At 41.2% G+C, this 22064-nt stretch overlaps 2 protein-coding genes across 3 annotated transcripts; one reads left to right on the top strand and one right to left on the bottom strand.

The window, feature by feature from the left end:
- The first annotated feature begins 607 nt into the window (after positions 1–607).
- Positions 608–14210, top strand: LOC136448307 (coiled-coil domain-containing protein 157-like). 2 transcript variants are annotated; one of them, XM_066447709.1, is made up of 13 exons: positions 608–742; positions 4736–4863; positions 5325–5471; positions 5839–6016; positions 6434–7190; positions 7655–7845; positions 8296–8472; positions 9463–9634; positions 10149–10294; positions 11299–11411; positions 11917–12103; positions 12751–12871; positions 13046–14210. In XM_066447709.1, exons 1-13 carry the CDS (start codon positions 623–625, stop codon positions 13186–13188), a joined length of 2580 nt encoding a protein of 859 aa, XP_066303806.1. In that variant the 5' UTR covers positions 608–622; the 3' UTR covers positions 13189–14210. The 2 variants fall into 2 exon arrangements, with proteins under 2 accessions (XP_066303806.1, XP_066303799.1); XM_066447702.1 differs by having other exon boundaries at positions 11836–12103.
- A 110-nt stretch (positions 14211–14320) lies between these two features.
- Positions 14321–20785, bottom strand: LOC136448321 (2-oxoglutarate and iron-dependent oxygenase domain-containing protein 2-like). Its single transcript, XM_066447722.1, has 8 exons — positions 20462–20785; positions 20083–20139; positions 19282–19386; positions 17474–17579; positions 16950–17074; positions 16608–16730; positions 15384–15518; positions 14321–14887 (listed from the first exon to the last, which is right to left on the bottom strand). Exons 1-8 carry the CDS (start codon positions 20693–20695, stop codon positions 14627–14629), a joined length of 1146 nt encoding a protein of 381 aa, XP_066303819.1. The 5' UTR covers positions 20696–20785; the 3' UTR covers positions 14321–14626.
- Positions 20786–22064: the final 1279 nt, after the last annotated feature.

Raw genomic sequence — 22064 nt, 5'->3', positions numbered from 1 at the left:
TGGTGAATGGCAGAGGAATACGTCAGTTTTGAGACTGTACGAGTTTAATTACGATGTTTGTTCGGTCGGGTTGGATTCGCGCTTGAATATTGTTAGCGCCCGACTACTGTGAGTCGGCTGCAGTCGCTGGTTCGTCCGTCAGTCTGACGACGACCGCTTTAGTCATATCAAAGTCGCCTTAAAAAAGAACGAGCCGGCAAATTTAACCTCATTTTGCACATATTTTGCAGATTGAACCTTGAAGTCAAGCATATTAAAATCTGGCACCCTAATTGTGCACCTTTCTATAAGTTTGCAAGCGTCGAAGCGTCTCACTATGTAAATTCCTATAGCCTATAAGGGTATTTTCTGCAACCTGAAGGGTCATTGACCTTTGACCTACACCCATAATTCCATGCGGCGCTGACTCCGTGAGGTGGCTTATTGAGAAAAATGTTCCTTTTTGATTTGTTTTTGTTGGTCTTTTAAATTTAAAGAAAGGAGAATTTACATATAGATATAATTTATTTCAGTCCTATAAAAACATGGAAAACTTCATGCTCTAGAGAAATTTATTTTTTAAATTTATTTTGCAGAATAGAGTTTCCTCTGGGGTCCGTTTCGAGACTAAGACTTGCGCAGGATGATGCGCAGTGGCCGAGATTCCAGAACCGGACAAAATGGACGTTACCGATGTAAACAATCCTTGACAACGCCAGGTTTTCACGCCAATAACTACACTTTGGACATTCTGTTAGAGCAGGTATGACTATCTATGTTTGTATGAATGTTTTATGTATCATCTTGTCAATTTTGGTTGAGATATTTGGCCCAGGCGTGGAGTTAGGGCGTTTCGCTTCGAGTGATCCTATCGTCAAGTTCAACAGGTGGGGAGGGGGGCGCAGGCCAGTAAGAAAATATTTCAATAAAGAATATTGGGGGAAATCCAAGCTGCAATCAATAAGATGAATGCCAACTCTGCACCCAGTCCTGCGGAGGGGATCCTCCCTATCATGATCAAAAGAGCAGGTGAAGGACTGACGGAAGCTCTACTACACATGTTTCAGTGTATATGGAAGCAAGGAGAGCTACCAAAACAAATGAAACAAGATACCAAAGTTCTGATCCGAAAGCCCGGCAAAGACAACTACAACGGTTAAAGAACGGTTGCAGTCAGATATGCAAAGACTAGGTGTAACAGACCGTTCGGTGTAATATGACCAGCTGCTGCCGCGCCGCGTGCCTGCGAAGCTGGTGTGTTACGCCTGATGGCGGTTATACCGGCTATATAGATACAGATACAGATACAGAAACCTGATCAAATCATACCGGCCCATCACCCTCTCCAGTGTAATAGGCAAAATCCTGGAACGGGTAGTCAACAACCGCCTTACGTGGTGGACAGAGGTAAACAACCACCTTGCACCTACTCAAGAAGCCTACAGAAGACACAGAAGTGCACCTCACGGAGTCCTCAGACTAACACAAAACATACAAGAAGGATGGAAGCTAAACCAAACTACCGTTGCTGTATTTGCAGACTACGAGGCCTGCTTCGACCGAGTATGGCAGGAAGGCCTGCTATACAAGCTTATCAACAAAGGAGTGAAAGGCAGGATGCTATGCTATCTTAGCTCCTTCCTCAAAGACCGGGAAGCCACCTACAAGATCAACACCATTACCACACAACCACAGCTGAGCAAAGTTGGAATACCACAAGGAGCCGTCCTCTCTACAACCCTCTGCAACCTGTACACAGCCGATGCATACTCTGACGTCAACCTCGACAATTTCCAGTACGCAGACGATGCCGCAGCCTGGAAGACCGGAGAAGACGTCCAAGCAGTGAGGAAATGCGTAGAAGAAGGGATCTCTAAAGTGATGCTAAACTGGTGCCCACAATGGAACATGAAGGTTGAGCCGAGCAAAACCAAAGCCATGATCTTCCCCCCTCCACATGCAGACAACACTACTGAGGACTTGAAAGTTGACAACAAGAACATACAACTGGTAGATGACTTCAAGCTGGTAGGAGTAACCCTGGACCAACAACTCACCTTCAGCAAACACATCACAACAACGCGGACAAAAGCATTCAAGGCCCTGAAAGCCGTAAGCAAAGTCACACAAGCCAAGAAGAATCCAAACCAACAAGCCCACATCCTGCTATACACAACACTGGTCAGACCCATCCTAGACTATGCTTCGGAATGCACAATCACAGCCAAAGACAAACTGGAGAAGGCCTACTCGCCCATACAAAGACAAGCACTGATAGCAGCAACCGGGTGCCTCGAAAGAACAAGCAATGAAGCCCTGGAGACATTGACAGGAATCCCACCGATCGACATCCACCTCAGTTGCAGACAAGCCCAGGCGTACCTGAGAATGACCTCAAAACACACAGGAAACCCCATCTACGACACCATATCTCACATGAAGACTCAAAAAACAACAACCCAGACAGGATCCCCGCTCCACCTACTCCAGACAAGACTCAACGAGCTGAAAGAAGAGATGGATGAAACCACCGTAGACAAAGAACCATACTACGACTGCCCTTTCACCATGGGCAGTATAACTGGAACATTCGCAACAACAACTAACACCACAGGGGGAAAAGACAAGGCACGAGAAGATATCCTGGACACTCTACAACACATCTCAAACAGCAAGGAACCAACAATCGTCATCTTCACAGATGGCTCAGCCCTAGGAAACCCAGGGCCCACAGGGTGTGCTGCAGTCATCTATGAAAGATGGGGAGTCACTGAACCTTTCGCAGTACGCAAATCTGTAGCAGCCAAATCTAACAACTATGAAGGGGAACTTGAAGGCCTTCACCTGGCCATCAACACAATCATCAGAAGACAAACCACAATCACTACATCTAAGGTACTCGTACTCTGCGACTGCAAGGCTGCGGTGGAGAGCGTCATGGGAGTACAGCAAGTGGACGCCTACAACAGCCTGGTACACACCATCCGAAACAAACTACGAGCACTCAAACTTCAAGGCCTCACCATACAGATCATCTGGTGCCCGGGACACATGGGGATCCCTGGAAATGAGATTGCAGACAAGGAAGCCAAACTGGCAGCAGACGAAGCTACAAACATCCAATACACATCTTGGACAAAACATCAAGCCATGAAGCACATTGAAGCACAAGCACATGAGAGATGGAACAGAAGGATGAAGCTGAACATGAGAAGTGAACACATGCAGAAAATCGCCACTAACATGAAGAAAAAAGGCAGGACACATGGAAGAAGAAACACACAAGTAAACATCAATCAGCTAGTGAGTGGCCACACCAGACTCAACGCCTACCAAAACTGGAAGAACCCAGAGGTCTCACCAAACTGCCCAAACTGCGGTGCTCTGGAGACCACCAGACACTACCTGTACCACTGCCCTCGGTACGAAAAGGAAAGACAACACATGCTGCTAGAAGCTGAGAACTTATACGAGACATACAACATTGCAGAGGAATGCAGAGACACGGATATCGTCACTCTAGCCGGGATGAGAGAAGACCTCCCTGAGACAATCAACAAGCAGATGTACTTAGCTCTCTCCCGGTACATTGAGAGCACGCACAGACTCGATGTGCTCTCCTAGAAACACTTCCAGCAGCACGCAAGCACAAGCGACCAAGAGTTAAAGACCTAGAGAGACAACACCCTCGTATCTGAACCAAGCGTAACACAGCACCAAGAGACCACGTCTAGCGATATAATAGACGTTAAACAAGGACAACAACAACAACAACAACAACAAATATTACATAAAACAATGTTCACAATTCAAACCCACTGGTAACGACTGCATAAACCTAGAGTTATATTTTGTATGTTGTGTGACTAGTGTAACTTTGTATCAAGTTCCAGATAGATCCAGATGTTTTTTGTGTGTGTGGAAACAATTTTTCATTGGATTTAGCATAGGTCAAAGATTGAAAGAATTAGATAGTCGTGTGAGGGTCAGTTTTTCAAAATTACGTAGTGTGATGATATTAATTATAAGTTCTACTAATATCAATAGTTTCGAATTGTACACATATTCCAATCTTATCATCAAGTGACAATTCTTCTTGCTAGTGTTTCTGTCATATTTCCGTTGTTCAATTTTGACAGAATCGACTGTTGATAATGATGTCTTACATAGCTGTTTTGTTACAAGGTAACCTCATAAGTTCTTTGTGAAAAGACAAAAGAATTTTGTATGAAACACTGATACACACATACTAGTACAACTGCCACAAGGATGCGCCCAATTTTCTGTCTTACATGCAAACCTATCGTAATAGTACTACAGAATAGTGCTGTACGTGTACCGGTAGGTCCAAAATATCTGAACCCTGGTGGACCGGTACTGGACTGGTACTAATCAGGTCAAGCCTGACTCAGGGGATGGCCACTTTGACAGATAAAGTTACTATGAAATTACCGTGGCAGTGCACTAAAGCCACATCTATACTATACTCCAGCACATAAAACACATTTGCAAGGCTGGAGTCAATTTTTCATCTCTGTTTTCATAGAAATAATACCTAGCACAATTAAATATTATGTTGTTACCGGTTCAAACATGCTAACTTGTCCTTATTGAAAATCTACCATTTTTCAAACAATAGTTTAGGCACAGGTTCAGGTCCAGACCTGTACCTAAACCCGTGTACCTGTACCTAAAATCTAAAGGTACACAGCTCTACTACAGATACAGATGTAACAGGTCCGTTCCTCTGTTCCAGGTTGTTATCTTGACCAGCAGCATGGCTCACCTCCTGGGTAGTCAGTTCTGCCTGGACAGTCTGCACAACGATGTGCTGGACGTGCAGGCAGCCGTCATGGAGGTCTTCTCACGGGTCGGGCCTGTCAGGTACGTTTGTGTTTGTTTGTTTGTCTTTTTTTTTTTTTTTTACAATCCACAAATACACAATGCAGCATATACATACTACATGACATTTTATGTACTGCTATTTTAACCTGTGGAAGTTAAATCAGTATGGGTAACAGGGCAAAGTCTGCCATCTATGACTGCCTTCTCACATACTAGTACATGTATGTGGGGCCAGTCAGGTCAATAAGGTTGATTTTTTGTGTTTGTTTGGTTGTTTTGTTGCCAGATAGTTGCCTCATGGCATTAAACATGCCAGTTTTATGTTTAGATACAATGTAGGTTAGACTTAGAATCATGAAGTACAAGCTGTGCTATGAAAGGAAGATTTTCTGTACCTATTTTCAGTATCTACTGAATCTTCACACAAATATGTACTGTGTTTGGTGATACTACACAAATATCTACTGTGTTTGACCATGTACGTATACTGTGTTGTTTAGATACCCCTCCTGGAAGTTCCCAGACAAGATCTCGTGTGACATCAACATCGAGGAACTGCTGCAGAGGTTCCAGTACAGCGAGGAGCAGGACGACATGGAGGACAACCAGGTCGCACACATCATGCTGTTTGAACTCGTTATAGACAGGTGAGAAACTTTTAATGGCATTGCGCTTGTGTGGTTTTATTTTTATAAGACACAGTCCTTATCCTTATGTTGTTGCTTTTTCCCCTCGAAGTTCAAGGTTTGTTAGCTGGAAGCAAGGTTAACCAGGATTAAAAATGTTGGATTTCTTACATTTTTGTTTTCAAGAGACTGTGAATTTGTCTTTAATTATGTCATTATTCTACATGCATTCATTTTCATTTGCTAAAGTCCTGGCTTTGCAAAATTAATTTTCATAAAAAGGGTTCGAAAGAAAAGTTGGAAAGCAAACCTTACATTCAAGGCTTGAGCTAAGCATTTAGATCATGTAACTGCATTGATACATGCCTCTACTCTATCCTTTCCCCAGACTGATGCTCCTGATGCAGAGCTGTTCTCGGTTTGCTGACGTGATGCTGAACGCCGGACAGAGTCGGCCCCAGACTGCCGTAGGCCTGAGCTCGTCTCTGTCTCTGGGTCTCGTCATCAAGAAGTACTGGAACAAGATGGTGCAGCTCTTCACTATGGTGCAACAGCTACAGTCAGAGGTACATTTGTATTAAAAGATGGAGTAAACATTAGATTAGGCTTGGCTTCCCACTTGAACCTGGCTTTTGAAAGATTTTTCTCTAGATTTTTGATTTTGTGTAGTTATAGTTTTTGCAGCTCTTGTATATATTTCTAGATTATTTTTTGTATCTAGGACTACTGTTTACAAACTGTACCGTCTTTGAAATTTACTGTCCCAAATCTTTGTCTATGACAAAAGCTGACAAAGGATTGACAAAATAATTTACACCTTTTGCTATCTTATTTGTCAGTCTGCTGATCATGGGTTTATAAGAAAAGTGTACACCTTATCCCACAGTGACGTACATAATCTATAAACATATTTTTCATTCAAAACCTGCTGATAAGAATAACTTAGATGTCCAGTATGTCAAAATGTGTCATTTGTTTTCCAGAACAAAACCAAGGACAGAAAGATAGCCAAATACGAAGCAGCGCTGTCCAAACAACAGAGACAGAACGCTGTTAAAGACCTGTCAGCTTCCACTGTCTTCTCTACTTCTGAACTTAGCTTGACAGACTTAAGTCTTCACGACACACCCATGACAAGTAAAGGATGCTTGTCTTCAACTTCTCCTCCTTTAGACTTCGCTCGAGACGTCGGTACAAAGGCATGTCAGACTCTTGAGACGGCGTTCGTTCCATGTGAAGCCTGTTACAGAGTACAACAGAATCTGGTAGATGTAGGAAACAACGTGGTAAACGTTTGTCAAACGCAGGGGCTTCCTTCGTCGCTAAAGACGTACAAGGCGCAGCAGCACCTGGAGACAGAAATGTCGGCTGCAGACGTCTCCAGGTGGACAGCTGAACAGAATAAAGACATGCAAAGGATCAACAAGCACCTGGAAAACTTGATGTCACAAATCAACCCGCTGAAAGAAGAACTCGCAGCAGCGGAAAGAGAGAAGTCAAGACTGCAGAAGAGAATAGATGGATTTGACGGGGAGTTGAGGAGAGAGCAGGAGGTTCAACGGGCAGAGTTAAGACAAAAGGAAGAAAAGATGAAGAAAGTGGAGGAAGCGAGCGCAGAGTCGTTGGCAAGGTTGAACAACATCAACAAGGAACTGAGTGCTGGAAAGAAGGAGTTAGAGGAGAGAGTCGAGAGGATGAGAGTAGAGTTGGATAGACAAGAGCATACCATGAAGGAACTGGGTAAATGTTTTTTTATAATTTTTTTATTAGAATTTCCACTATGATTATGAAGCACACTGGTAGCATTGATTATTTCATGCACCACAATTTTGTGTATTTACAAAAATGCAAGTCAATGAATTTAACTTTAATTGGTAAATGTTATAAAGCTAAGGGTCTACATCTCCAATTGTTCATCTTGGGTCCAATTGTTCATCAGGCCTGGGGTCCTCCCTGGTGTGAGTGGACCAAACCTTCAAGGCTGTACTTAATGTACAAAACATGAAGCTGGGATATGCAAAACAAACAAAGACGTTCATGTCTTCTTTCGTTGTTTTGTTGTAGTAGTATATGTTGGACAGTTTGAAGAATTTTTTGCCTTTATTAATTCTATTTTTTCTATTTTATTCACATATATTTTTTGAGTATCAGGCAAATCACAATTACTTGTACATTACCCTTTCTACTTACTTTATCTATTTCAGAGGTGACCAAATCAACCCTCCTACTCGAACTGAAGGACGGACTGGCCAATAAGTCAGAGGTGGAGCAGGTGCAAGACCAGCTGCACCAGGTGCAGGAGCAGCTGCAACAGGTGCAGACAAAACTCACCGACACAGAAAAGGAGTTCAACAAGGAGCAAGCCAAGAACAGGAGCCTAGCGAAGCATGATCAGGTAGGTAGAACTTCCTCATAATCTTTCTGCATATTTACTAAGAATGACAGAAATATTAGAAGACTATATATACACTGTATATGCAAGCTAATGCAGGATATTTCTCTCCATGACATCATAGATACTGTTAGGACATTGATATCGCTAACAGTTCAGTTATGTACTGTCGTGACATGAAAAAAATGCATCAACACTATCTGCAGTGCCCCCTACAGGTGCAAAGTAGTACTGCATCCTATAGATCGTCTGATTACAGAGTACATGTAATCCAAGAATGAAGACCTTTATTGTACACATATACCCACTGGGTTAAGAACAGGTCACAACAAAAGAATAGTTTATATTATAGATACATCTATACATTATAAAGTTACTGCAAGAATTATAAACTACTGTACGTAGATTGGAGCAATAAAAAGAAGAAACACATTTACGCTCGGTTGCCCTCAGTCCATGCAGGCGAAACACGACAGCCTGATCCAGCGGCTGGACGAGCTTGACCAGGAGTGCGAGGAGCTGCGGACAGCGGTCAGCGAACAGGACGAGGGTCAGGAGGAGTTACAGGAGGCGCTGGACAAGGCACAGGCCAACAGGAAGCAGGCACAGGAGGAACTACAGGCACAGAAGGTTGGTATTCTATTGTAACAGTGTGGTTCAAGCGCCACTTACTGACCAGTCTAACTGGTCCAGACCTCTTACTTGTCTTAGCCTTGTAGTGATGCTTTGGGTTTGTGTGCTGGCGGCCCAGGTTCGATTCCCGGGAGCCAGGGGACAGTACTACTCACCTTGTGCGTTTCAGTGGATCCCACACTGGGAATCACTGAACGCAAGGTGAGTTAAAGTATGATACTTCTGTTGTGTTTTAATGCTTGTACCGGTAATGAGGGACAAATGGATTTGAAGTTTAAAGTATTTTAGAATGATTTCATTGTGTTATGATTAGAACTTATTACTAATAGGATAGAGAAAGAAAAGCAACTGAAACTATCAGGCACTGAGAAATGTGTTGTATTTTTTCAAGTAAATTTGTAAGCTGTTATAATACATAGTGTGTCCATATTGGTTTCTTACAAGGTATACTCAGAAAGGGAATCAGCAAAGCATGTAGTAAGTGTTTTCGATTGTGGTGTGACGTGCACGTTTGGGTGAAATTTTTCTCACTCATGGCGCAGAATATAAAAGAAACTGAGCTTTAACAGTTCAGACTCATGTCATCTTGCACTCAGCAAAGGATCGATGACATTGCACTGACAAAAGACTTTTATTCAATATACCGCCCTTGAAAGTTTTACACAAAAAGACACTTGAATATACAATCTATTAAGTGACAATTTGCCATTCAAAGGGGCACTGTGAACATGCACTAGTGCACTGTCTCTTGATAAAGATGGTGTTAGAATTTTCATGTACATTCAAAGTCATGCATTGTGCTTGCTGCTACCTCTTGATTATGGTTAATCATCATAAATATGTTTCTTACTTTTGACAAGTTAGAGCATTCACATAGTTTAGCCTCCAATATTCTATCATTTCAGTCAAGTCTTTTCCATTCAAACTGTGGTTAAATGTTCACAAAGTAAGGGTTTGATACCATTTAATTGTACCACACTGAAACAGGAGCTGATGGAATCCCTGAACAAGGAGAAGTCCTCCCTGCAGAACCTGCTACAGACACTAGAGGGCAGTGTTGATCAGATGAAGCAGCAGTTACAGGAGGCACAGGAGAGAGAGAAATTATTGGTGCAGTATCCAGACCTACACGGCCCACCAAGCTCCCAGGTCACAGAAAGTGAGTTCAGTATGTGTTCTCTTATTCCAAAAATAAGTGACATAAAGTATACTATTAGGCTCGACCCTAAGGTGTCATCAAAAATCAACTACCACAAATCTTGAAATGTTCACAGTATTTCTATTTTTTTAGGTTCTTGCAGTGATCTCTTTGCCACAGAATCATGACACGCTTTACTTAGAAATCAAGTCCCAGGAAAATAAATACTGCAATTACAGTATTGTATTGCATATGCAAATTAAGACGACCTGTGGTATTAGGACATGGAATGGCAGTTAAAGATAGGTTTTGGGCGACATCTCAGGAGGGAGCCTTTTATGGAGCACCATTATGTTTGAGATGAAAATTATTTTATGACATTTTCATTATATGCATCACCTTAGTATTAGATCTTTGAAGATCTCTGATGGGGACAGCATTTGCACAAATCAGAAAGAGCCTTTGCTTTCTTAGTCACAGTAAAAGAGTCATCAATATGGATGAATTATGATTAATCCTGTTATCATGCTTCCAGGCACAGGTGACATCCTGACAGATATGGAACGTCAGGTGACGGCCAACAACATCCGAATCCAGGTGCTGCAGGACCAGAACCAGAGTCTGCGCAACTCCATCGCCAAACTCAAACAGGCACAGCCAGCTACAGGACACAACACACGGGTGAGATTTATGAACCCTTAAAAACTGTTACCATGATTTTGCATCATTCTACAATAACTGTGTATCATTTGAGTAGCTTTCTTTGAAATTTTATTGTAGAGATGGCAAGGGACTGAATAATGTAGCAACAGAAGAAGGTAGGACAGAGAACACTAAGGATATCTTTAACCAACACATCACCCTCATTGGCATTCTGTAGTAAGAGCACTGCATATTTCACACTACATGTAGCTGTATGTATAATGCCCCTTTTTGATTATTGCCTTCCAGCTTGATTTTAAAATTATCAGCCATTTATACAGACAGTATCATGTTATTCTAACTTCATATGTTATTCTCCTTTAATTGTGTGTTTCATTTTTGTTTTACTTGTGCTGTTTTGTGTTGCTATAACAGGTTTGTTATCTTTAAGTGACCGACCCTGACAGAAAGACTGTCTCACCAGACAAAGGACCAGTGACAGAATAACCAGGATGGCGGACAGACAGACAGACAGACAGACAAACAGACAATCCTTTCTCAGTCCCTAAATACTTTTAACTCCTTGTTAGAAAATATTACCTTAATGTAGATTACTACACTATCATCTACTGTACTACCATCAAATATTCTGGTAGTTTTATGTTTTTAGCTAATTACAAGACTTAGTGTTATTTTGCTAACAGTATACATGTATTTCAATGAAGAAGGCTGGATAGTATATGGTTATGATAAAGTCAGTCTCCTGTACTTCTGAGCTGTAACAATAAAGACAATTCTTGCCCAAACATTTGCTGTGCTTTCTGTGGTCTTACACTTTTCTGTCTTCCTTTGTTACTTTTATATTTCATTAAAAAGAAATTTAAAACAGTGCAGAGTGTCAGGTAATACAACAGTAAATTTCTTGAACTCATGCATTTAAATGACTTATGTATAACTGGTTTTCTTCCTTTCATTTTGTATCTGACTATACTACTCTAAATTAAGCAGATTTTTCTGACATATATGATCTATCGTATCTCCAGTTAACAGAGCCGGTGAGTCTATGGAAGTCCCAGAGTCTGAACGGCCTGGAACAGACACCAAGACGAGGCAGTGCTAGTCCGCAGACGCCACCGAGGGCTGCTGAATGGGATACGTCAGTATATACATATAGTATCAATCAATGCTCCTGTGCCATGTATAAAAGATATGCATGTTTTTATGAGTTGAATAGGAAAGATACTCTGATACATTGTGACAGTAGATGGTATAGTATTCAGTGTTCACGGGTACACAGCACTATTGTAAGTTGTACTGTAGTATTTGTAGTTGTCTGTATTTTCCTGCTAATACTACATGTACGACGTGTACATGGCATAAGTAATGCATGGCGTTAAGCCTTAGCCATCCCTGAAATATTGTGGTTACGGTATAGTTTATAATCTTATAATGATGTGACCCTCTTTAAGATTCCAGTATTTCATTAGACCTCTCATGTAGTTTCCTGCTTACTATATACCTGTACATGGTCTACGTTAAATGCACGCCATTAAGTCTAAGCCGTCTGTCTCTGCATGCAGACCCGCACCGGCACCGCTAAGAAACTCTCGCTCCAATCCCGACCTCTCTGACTCTGACAAGAGACCGCTGTCGGCTTACAGGACACGGCGCTACAGCCCGGCGCTGGACGACACCATCTCCACCCTGGGGCTCCCCCCACGCCCCCCAGGGAAGTCGTCAGGCGGCTCTAACCGGAGGGTGGGGAGCGCTGGCAGTACAGGGGGAGGGGGGACGGCCACACACAGCCCTGCTGTCAGTGCAATAGATGCTTACAAGAAGATGAAACAGGTGGGTTAGAGTGTGTGTGGAATACTCTGTATGGCACTTTATTCAATCTTGATGAGTTTATGTTATGGAAACACATGGTATGTACATGTACATGTATAGTAACTTTAGTAAGCATAAAATGCTAACTCTGTCCTGCGATAGAGGGATTCAATAACATTTTCCACATTGTTTCCCCCTATCTTAAACCCTTCATGAGTGTGATATTTGTGTGGCATCATGTGGCGCAATCGGTAGAGTGTTTCGCACAGAACCAAGAGGTCCTGGGTTCTAAATGTGCCCCGATGTTGTGCCCTTGGGAAAGGCACTTTACACGACTTTCCTCACTCCACCCAGGTGTGAATGGGTACCTGACTTCGGTTGGGGAAGGTCGTATTGAGGTCACCTGCTGGCGCCGAATGGCAGCCACCCAGACCCTTGCGACAGTTCCAAAAAGTGCAAGTGTGGAGCAAATATGTATCTGTTCTGTATTATGTGATTGTAAACCCTGCAGCAATTCAGCCATTGCACTGGTAATTTCTGACCCCATAAATCATTATTTGCAAGTCATGGAACCACAACGAGGCCACCGTTGTATTAAACCTGGGTTGATCTAATTGGCCTTGACAATTACATGGTCAGTCATTAACGAGTCTGTATTTCCTCCACAGGCTGGAGTATTCGCCCCACAGAAGAACATGGATATGGACACAAGGGAGAGTTTCACCATCGGGAGGGGGGCACCGGTCAAGGGCAGGAGACCTGGCAGCGGGGGCAAAGGTCACAAGTCAGGTTTGTGTTCTGTCATGTTTGAACTTTGACATTTCATCAACACCTTTGACACTATCACCCAAAATAATTAAGCTAGCAAAAGAAATAAGTCTTTGTTACCAAAACAAATGTTGCATTATCAGACAGAACAAACATTGTTTCCTATTACATGAATAATTTTTCGTTTTGTTGCAGAGACCAGAAACAGACCAGTGTCCAGAGAATCCCCCCATGACTACCACAGGATGGACACGTATGTGTGCGAGGCCTGTGACAAAATGTACACTTCAGCTAAGGAGCTGGAGATACACAAGTCCTACTGCTACGGAGGGATCTAACACAGATTCACATGTTGGAAGACCACTATTGGTTACCAAGCAGATTGTTGTTGTTCACCTTGTAGTGTCTACTAGTAGTGTCACAAGTTTCCTTGCTGTTTCAGTAGCAGTGTACAATGTATATCTTTACTACAGGGAGAGGTTGCTAGCCCTTCCCCTTTAACACGCTCAAGGCGCGTTCCATATCATGGGACCCCTATTTTATGTCCCTTCCGAAAGACAGGACTAGTGCAGCCCCAACCAAGATGCCCTTCCCAGGATTTGATCAGGGTCTTCTTGTTAGCAGTTTATTGGAACCAGGAGCTCAACTGTGAGGCTGGTACCAGATGAGCTACAGGGCCATCCCAACCAAGCAGATGCAGTGTTGTATTAGATTACATGTATAATGATCGTTGACAGCTGTTAGTTTTCTTTCATCACAAGTGCTGCTTTTGCCCTCCTAGCAGTACTAGTGCGTAATGAATTCTAGTTGTGCACCACTGCCAAAAGTCACATGTATGCCAGTCCTTGTTATGTGAAGCTACATGTATGTGTATGTAAGAACACAGAAAGCAACTATATTTGACACCACGTACCCCACTCCAGCTTATCCATTCGAAAAGGCGAAGGACAGTCCTTGCCCTGATGTGCAAAGTAGTGGCCACAGCAAAAAATGTACTACACAAGATGTGTAGAATTGAAGCAGTTTGTAAATGTTGCAAATTAACATTTTCCACACACTGACAAACATTCCTTCGGGTGTAATGTGATGAATTCAGCACATATCAATGTAAATTGTCTCTCTCTATATATATTAATATGTAAAGACTATAACAAAGTTTTGTACAAGGTGAATGCCTGTAAATATGTGCACAGATGTTCATAATTATGTTCCAAAAGATTTATATTTTGCTTAAGAACACAATTGTAATGAAACTTTCCAACATTGTGCACCATCTGAGTTCACACCATGTCCTGTGATTGTACAGTTCAACTGCATGATTATCTTAATGTTGATGCAGAATAAATTGACACTGCTGTAACAGTTCTTTGAAACTTATTGTCTTTTAATTTCAAATTTTAGCTATCTACATGTATATTGTAGAAACATAATTCTTCAATATACTGTGATTTGCATTTTCTAGGTAAAACTGCATGCCTTATACATGTAACTATGATATTTCATACAGAAGAGTATGATACAGTCAATCTCTTTCTTTTCAAGGCATCAAATTTTGATGAGTTTTAAGTAGAAATTTGAGCATTAAAATACTTACAGATTTTGAGCAACATACATTTCTATACACTAATTAAGTATAAGTATAATCTGAATAGAACACTACCATCTCCATCTGCTTTTACATAAACCTAGCAACCCTGTCATTCCTGTCTATCCGGAAAAGGCAAGGTTGTAATTTTTTACAAAGTGCAGCAGATTTGTCCAGCTGCAAATTTGATATTAACTTGCACAACACACGTCTACAGTTTTCGTCTCTTTCATGAACCCATCTCCAAACCCCACAGTCCGCACAAGTGTCGGTTTCTGGTCGCACATGGGGCAGAGTCGGTTCCTGACCTTAGACGACCTCATCCAGATGATGAGATTGTAGCGTTCTCCCTCATCAATCGGCATGGCGCCGTGTTTGTGCTGGCCGCGGTGTAGGAGACCGTACGTGGGGCGGTGCTTGTGTTCACTGTATCTGGGCTGAGACTGTACAACCTACAGGGATGGAACATAATTCAGATATACATTTGTATCTATTAAAGCTATGCTGGTGGACACAAGATCGAAAGGACATGGGTTTGATTCCTGGCTAGGAGTTGTGTCTTTAGGAAAGGTATTTTACACAACTTTCCTCACTCCATCCAGGTGTAAAAATGAGTATGTGACTTTGGTTGGGGAGGTAAAATGTGGTTGAAGGAGAGGGATGGGCTCTATCTACCAATACTGTGCCCTAGCTATAGACACAGTGGATAACAACCCACTGCCCCTACAGCATTAAAAAAAGCCTTCTTTGCCTACCTTTTACTAAAGATAAGTGCAAGTATATTCAGATACCTATATTTATTGATAGAAACATGAATCTAACTTGATCAATTTGATCAAATGTTCTTAAAATCAGCTCTTCGTATACTGGTACCTGAGGAGGTAAAAACTGTGGATGCCGAATGCCCCAAATGAGGAACTCGGAAAGTGTGATTATTTAGTGTTTTACCTGTCTCATGCTTCCGAAGTACAAGGACCCCTCCTCAAATTCCTTTCCCAAGGAGACATTCAGCGTGACCTCCGCGTTGTCGTAGTGATAGCTCAGGTCCAGGTCCTCTCCTAGCTTGTACTTCACCACAAATGCCTTAGTCGTTTGAAACAAGAGTTGAGTTTTTGACAATGGAGTTGTAAGATAATGTCTATCTTCAGTGCTGAATGACATTTACAATTGTAAAATGGTATCTTTCCTTGGTGCTGAATGACATTTACAATTGTAAAATGGTATCTTGCCTCGGTGCTGAATGACATTCACAATTATTGTAAAATGGTATCTTTCCTTGGCGTTGAATGACATTCACAATTGTAAAATGGTATCTTTCCTTGGTGCTGAATGACATATACAATTGTAAAATGGTATCTTGCCTCGGTGCTGAATGACATTCACAATTATTGTAAAATGGTATCTTTCCTTGGCGTTGAATGACATTCACAATTTTAAAATGGTATCTTTCCTTGGTGCTGAATGACATATACAATTGTAAAATGGTATCTTGCCTCGGTGCTGAATGATATTTACAATTGTAAAATGGTCTCTTAACTCGGTGCTGAATGACATTCGCAATTGTAAAATGGTATCTTTCCGTGGTGCTGAATGACATTCACAATTTGTAAAATGGTATCTTTCCTTGGTGCTGAATGACTAAATGGAATCAATGACTGAGTGATAAAATGAAGACCATGGAATCAAACTAGTACAGTTTCTGGTAAAGAACTGAACTTATAGTGCAGATCCAAACCTTTTCGTCAGACACCCTTATTTTTCCACCTGTATATTAGCAAGCATCGCGTCCATGTATCTCTTGTATTTCCTATCCTAAATACATACATTACAATTTACATAACATAATGTAATTTACATAACATTTTATCAGAAACTAAATAGATGCTTGATGAGTTAGCTTGCTGTACGGTATTTCTCAGTCGAGCATTATGATTGCCTATATACAATCTGCATCCTTCCTCCACTCTATATAGCAGTAGCCTTCTGCTTTCCTCGTAAAAATCGTCTTACTATTCTATTCAACGAAAGGATCTGAATGAAATCAAAATCATCATACAAATTTTCAGTGCAATGTATGGCCTTCATATATCTTAATTGGGTAGTTCACCCATACTACTGTAATATATTGCCCAACAGTAGTCTACATAGAAATATTACTGAAAAATCTGTTACCTTATGTGAGTCCAATGCATCTCCTCCCCAGTCTGGGTAGAGAATTCTACAGATGGGATGTAGATAGTCAGTCCTCAGTGGTGTGATGAAACCTTCATTAAAGCCAAGCTCATTCAGCAGAATCTACAAGTTGTCAATACAAGCTGAAGGTAAACAGCTGCATTGTGCATGAGGATGAAAGAAAACAACTTAAAGAAAAAGAAAGGTTCCTTATACTGAACAATTATAAAAGATATTTATCAAAACATGCTTCCACAAAATCTCACAGTGAAGGAGTGAAGCCCAATAATGATAAACATTCATTAATTTCCACACATAGTTGTGAAATGAATTAGAACTTACCCCATAATTGTTCATTGTGTTTGGCCTGCCCTTGGGAAGATCACTCTCCTCAAAGTGAGTGATTTCTGCCATGAACTCTTGGCAAAATAGCTTGGTGAAGACCGGGAACTCATACACTCTGTCATCTGAAAAATCAGGGGCAGATATAACATGGATGAAATTATGTTTATACAGAAGAAAAAGTTTACTTAAGTACAATTTCCTCTTTTGGGGTTGATTTGAAAATAAGAAGGCACTACTTTGTTTTAAAACCTCTACTGTAAAAACTTATAATTCCTTAGACAATTTTGACTTACTTCTAAGTATTTGAAATGGTATGGACATTGTTGCTTTCATTGTAAGGTTTTGTTACGTCAATGACATTAAATCGCACAAACTAATGGAAATATGATATGATCGTGTTTTGGAACATACTGTATATTCTCATACACATCTCTAATAGTGTCATAGAAAGGATGACATAATAATTCTTCAGTGCAGAACAGGATTCACAATGAAAGTCTAAGTCAGTGTAAACTACCCACCTGGCCGTGAGGTAACAAATTTCAAGACATCTTCAGGAGTAGTGTCACTTTTTCTGGACAGTTCTACAAGCTCCAAAAACTCTGGTACAAAGAAGGATTCCTGAAGGTTGAAATCAGAGAGAGAAACATCAAATGAAATCAAAGCAAACATACTTAAGATGCTCTAATTTTAATTTCTGGTGGGCGCAATTTTACCACAGTCTATTTTTGCAGTCTTAAATGACATTCCCTCACACACTTGCCAAGATCTATCTGCCTTTTGTGCTGAATGACATTGTAAAATGATATCTTTCCTCGGTGCTGAATGACATTCACATTTGTAAATTGACATTTTTCCTTGGTACTGAATGATATTCACAACTATGAAATTACGTCTGTCCTTGGTGCTGAATGATATTCACATTAATTGTGAAATGATATCTATCATTGGTTTTGAATCACATTCACAATTGTAAAAGGATATCTTTCCTTGGTGCTGAATAACATTCAGTTGTAAAACAATACCTATCCTTGGTGCTGAATGATATTCACAATAGACCGATCCCAAAGCCACGCCCCCTGTTCGATTTCGAACATCTCCATCAAAAACAGCGTTTGACGGACCAAACATGGCCGCCGCTGCTAGGTTGAAAATAATGCCACTGACTTCGGTTTAGCTTTTGTGGCACTGAAACCTTTCAGAGCGGGCCAAAGTAGAATGCTATGTCTTCTTTGTTGAAGGCTGTATCCACCGGGTAGAGTTGTTTAAGGAGGGGGTAGGTGTAATTGCGGTAAGAGCGTAATGTTTTCGGTCAATGTTAAAGCGGTATGCGCCGCAAAGCTTTCCCTTGTCAGTGGACATCAGCGCCCAGTTTCTGACAAGCAGCCGATGCACGTGTAAAACGGTTCGTATATCTGTGACAGGGTTCCCACTGTATTGACTGCATGCATAGCAGCTGCATGGTATTTAGTAACTAAGAATTAAAATGCATCATTTACTTCCCTGTTCACTTTCAAGTTAACCAGTTTCACACACCAGTAACTGAAGATACCAAACTCTGCGCTAGCGGACTTTGTAGTAGTCAGCATGTGGTACAAGCTCCCTCTCCTTGAGTGCCAGATCTATTTTCTTTTTAACTTTGTTTTTGTTCTGAGCATGCATTCAATCAATACAGTGGAAAACCTGTTACAGATATACGTACCCTGCTTAACACGTGCCATTTCTGTCCCACCAGCGCTGTTTTTGACGGAGGTGGGCTGAATAGAACAGGGGGTTCTATGGGTCTTCTATTCCTTCGATATGGTGTTCGACAGGATCGGTCTATTGTAAAATGATATCTTTCCTAACAGTTGCAAAATTATATATTTCCTTGGTGCTGAAAGACAGACAAAATCATAACATTGTATCTTTCCTCATAGTTTCACAATTATATATATATAGTTTTTCTTTGTGCTGAATGACTCACTGAAATGGATGTGTATGACACTAGAATCAACTAATGTTAGAATTCATAAACAAATTGGGTAGGGAATTTCCTGAGTAGCCTTCGTAACCCCTGCTTCTCCTAATGGGTCAGTGAAGTCATGCTTGTCTCGAGCATTAATGCTTCTAACCTAGGCTGAAGAGATGCTGCTACAGTAACAATTGAGCCGCCTTTCTTCATAAAAATCGATTGCGAAAACATCAGGCTCTGACGAACTGATTTTTTTTTTAAATTCCCTGGTATCCAATGACAGTGACTTGCCAGGTCTTCCTTCCACCTCAATTTGTTTTGACTTATTGCAGACCTTGTAAAGAGTGAGATGTATGTTGAGTCGCCCACCTGAAGTGTGTACACTTGGGGATGGAGAGGCTTGTACTGTGTTCTGATCTGCCTGCTTCTCTCCAGAGACTGCTGAAACAAGTTCTTCCTTCTCTTCAACTCACTCTTCACCTGCAGAGTTAGCAAGGGGGTCATTCAATATTCAAATAATGAATGCACTAGACTGGAGGTTGGTCAAAAATTCAAGTTTAATGATGTATGATATAAAACTCTGGGGGCCCCTCTAGGAAGCTCTCCACCCCCAGGGAAACAAACGCCCGGTAAGAGGGTGTGATGAGTGGGTACGAAATGTAGTTTTGGTTCATGCATATGCATTAGGTCTGACTATGCCAACTTGAGGCCTTACAAACACAGAGCATGGTAGACCAGGCAAGCGGCATTCTTTCTTCCTGGTGCAATTCTTTGCCGATACTGCCTCAGGTGCAATCCAGTGAACCTACGATACTAAACTGTTTGTCAAAATGGTACAAACTTGTTCTAGTACCTATGCGACCAGTAATTAACCCTAGTCCTGCTACGCCCGGCGATTGCCGGGTTGCACATTATTGTTCTGTATGCTAGCTCTGACAATTGCTGGGTTGAGAATATTTCTAGAATGCGTACGTTGCACCCGCGCGGTTGTTGTACGGCGTGGTAAATAAAATTGAGCAATATCAAACGAGTACCCTTTCTTTCAAATTTTTCTGGGCACTTCAGCAATGGGGGTATATTATTGCTCTGGAACTCCAGCAGGACAAGGGTTAAGGCCTTCATAACTTGTTATGATATGACAAATATACTGCAGGGAAAAGTGGTTAGAATAGTTACCTGTGAAAGGACTTGGTCCCACTGTTTGTCTGTACGGCATCCATATTTCTTCATAATCTGTAACATATTTGAGTGGTCTAAGAGTCAATGTACAATTCTTCAAAAAGAGAACACTCCGATTTCATAAAGGAAAGATATTAAAAGTGACCTATTATCGTTAGGAGCTAGGGGAGTGACGTCATCGGGTCCTAGTCCCCTAGGTGCATTTTAACTGCCTAGTGATTACATGAACATGTAACAATTATAAACATAGTTGTAAGGTGGTAGTCGACCAAGTCTGGTGGGGGAGGGGGGCGATATGTCGTTACGATACCGAACATAGTACTGTTGTTGTAACGTTATTTATGACACGTGAATAAGGTTAACAGACAAGTCAAACCTCCTTGTACTCCGTTCCAAACTGCGTGTCATCCCTGTACACCACGTGTACGTTGTAGTCCTTAAGGTAGAAGTTGTTGGTAAAGAAACAACTGCAGACGTAAAAGTCGGCGTCGTCTGCTGACCCGGAAGTCGGCACTTGTCGGGCCATGTTCTCGGCTTTCCCGGACAGTAATCTAGTCGTTCGTACGGTCTGGAGTTGCCTTGATACTCGAAATAAGCGAAACAAGCTCATAAGCCAACTGGTTTGGAGGGAATGATTAAATCCGGACAACTGAAGTTCGGAATTACAAAAGTTTTCAGTTACTTTGGAGCCATGTTGGATAGACGATGCCACTTTACCTAAGGGGTTCAATACTAAACGAGTACAAGATAAACCTAGCTGGTATGAAATGTGTTGCAATAATTTTGATTTCAGAAAAGGCATAAAATTCTACAATTACAAACATTACTGCTGCTTGTATCAATCACATTCATTTCAAAATCCATCCTTATATTCTTCCCCCTTTGTGTACAATGTGATTTCCCAGCTAGGTCATTGCGATTTTTTCATGGCTGAGAGCATGCTCATGTGAATATCTGTATATCTAGGCCAATATATCTATACATCCATGCAAAAAAGAATCCGTGAAATAGCTATTTAGTTGTATAAGACATTCATCTCCTCATCATGTAATTGTATAATTGACATATACGACTCCCTATTGTATCTCCTGTTGATATTTTCTACCTCTCGTGACAATATTATATAGATAGTACTTTCATGTAGTTTGAAATGGAGCATTGTACAGCCTAGAACCTAACCATTGTATAGCCTAGAACCTCTCAGTAGCTTTTAGTAGTTTGACATAAGTAGCCAGTGGTATTCTATTTTTGCCTTACATTGTACCTGTTACAATCGTTGTGCAGTAAACTTTGACTTGACTTGACTTGACTTGACTTGTGCTAAGAGGTCGGGAATGCTTCTGCTTGTAAAAATGGCGGAAATCTTCAATATTTCCGGTGTCATGTTCTTTTTAGATAAAACATTTTTGATCCAAACGTTTTTCAATACTTAAATAGTAACAGTTGAGATGTCGGTTAAACAAGTTCAATTTCAATTGAACAACTCATGATATTCGGAGGGATGGACAAGAATCCGAACTGCCATTGGAGAACAACTCGCCCACTCAGCCGCCATGCTATCATTGTCTTCCATTGAACTGTATCCACATTGAGTCTCGCTTTCTCTTACTGTATATAGCTGCTTAACCTTTCATTTGATTTTTTATTGAATGACATTTAATAACAGGACATAACAGTCGTCTTCGAAACAAAGGATATAACAAAATACAATCAAACAAATACAGTCAAACAAATACTGAAAGCAAAGCCAATGATGATAAAGTAATATAAGATATAACGTAGGCAAACAACATTCTTATGAAATATGTAAATTATAAACAGGTAAATTTATCATTCGAAGTAGAAAACCGACGGGAACCTTCCTCCTCAAAAGCGGAAAATTCCTCAGCGTTGTGAAGAGATGGTGTCCAGGTGTATTATCCAAGCAGAGGTTTCGGTCGGTGGGCCAGTAGAAGTCCTTTTGGGAGGGAAGCGGCTGC

The sequence above is a fragment of the Branchiostoma lanceolatum genome, chromosome 1 (genome assembly GCF_035083965.1).
Source record: "Branchiostoma lanceolatum isolate klBraLanc5 chromosome 1, klBraLanc5.hap2, whole genome shotgun sequence".
NCBI lineage: Eukaryota > Metazoa > Chordata > Leptocardii > Amphioxiformes > Branchiostomatidae > Branchiostoma > Branchiostoma lanceolatum.
The sequence above is the reverse complement of the archived record's forward strand: the minus strand, read 5'-3'. Positions and strand labels throughout refer to the sequence as shown.

Bases quoted from the DNA above. Each gene is read 5' to 3' on its own strand.
- LOC136448321 (XM_066447722.1), bottom strand. From the start codon at position 20,695: ATGAGCTTGTTTCGCTTATTTCGAGTATCAAGGCAACTCCAGACCGTA. The intron at 17,075-17,473 runs GTGGGTAGTTTA...CTGATTTTTCAG, and splicing joins ATTTGTTACCTCACGGCCAG to ATGACAGAGTGTATGAGTTC. The intron at 14,888-15,383 runs GTAAAACACTAA...CCATCCCTGTAG, and splicing joins ACTTCGGAAGCATGAGACAG to GTTGTACAGTCTCAGCCCAG.
- LOC136448307 (XM_066447702.1), top strand. From the start codon at position 623: ATGATGCGCAGTGGCCGAGATTCCAGAACCGGACAAAATGGACGTTAC. The intron at 9,635-10,148 runs GTGAGTTCAGTA...TCATGCTTCCAG, and splicing joins AAGCTCCCAGGTCACAGAAA to GCACAGGTGACATCCTGACA. The intron at 12,872-13,045 runs GTTTGTGTTCTG...GTTTTGTTGCAG, and splicing joins GGGCAAAGGTCACAAGTCAG to AGACCAGAAACAGACCAGTG.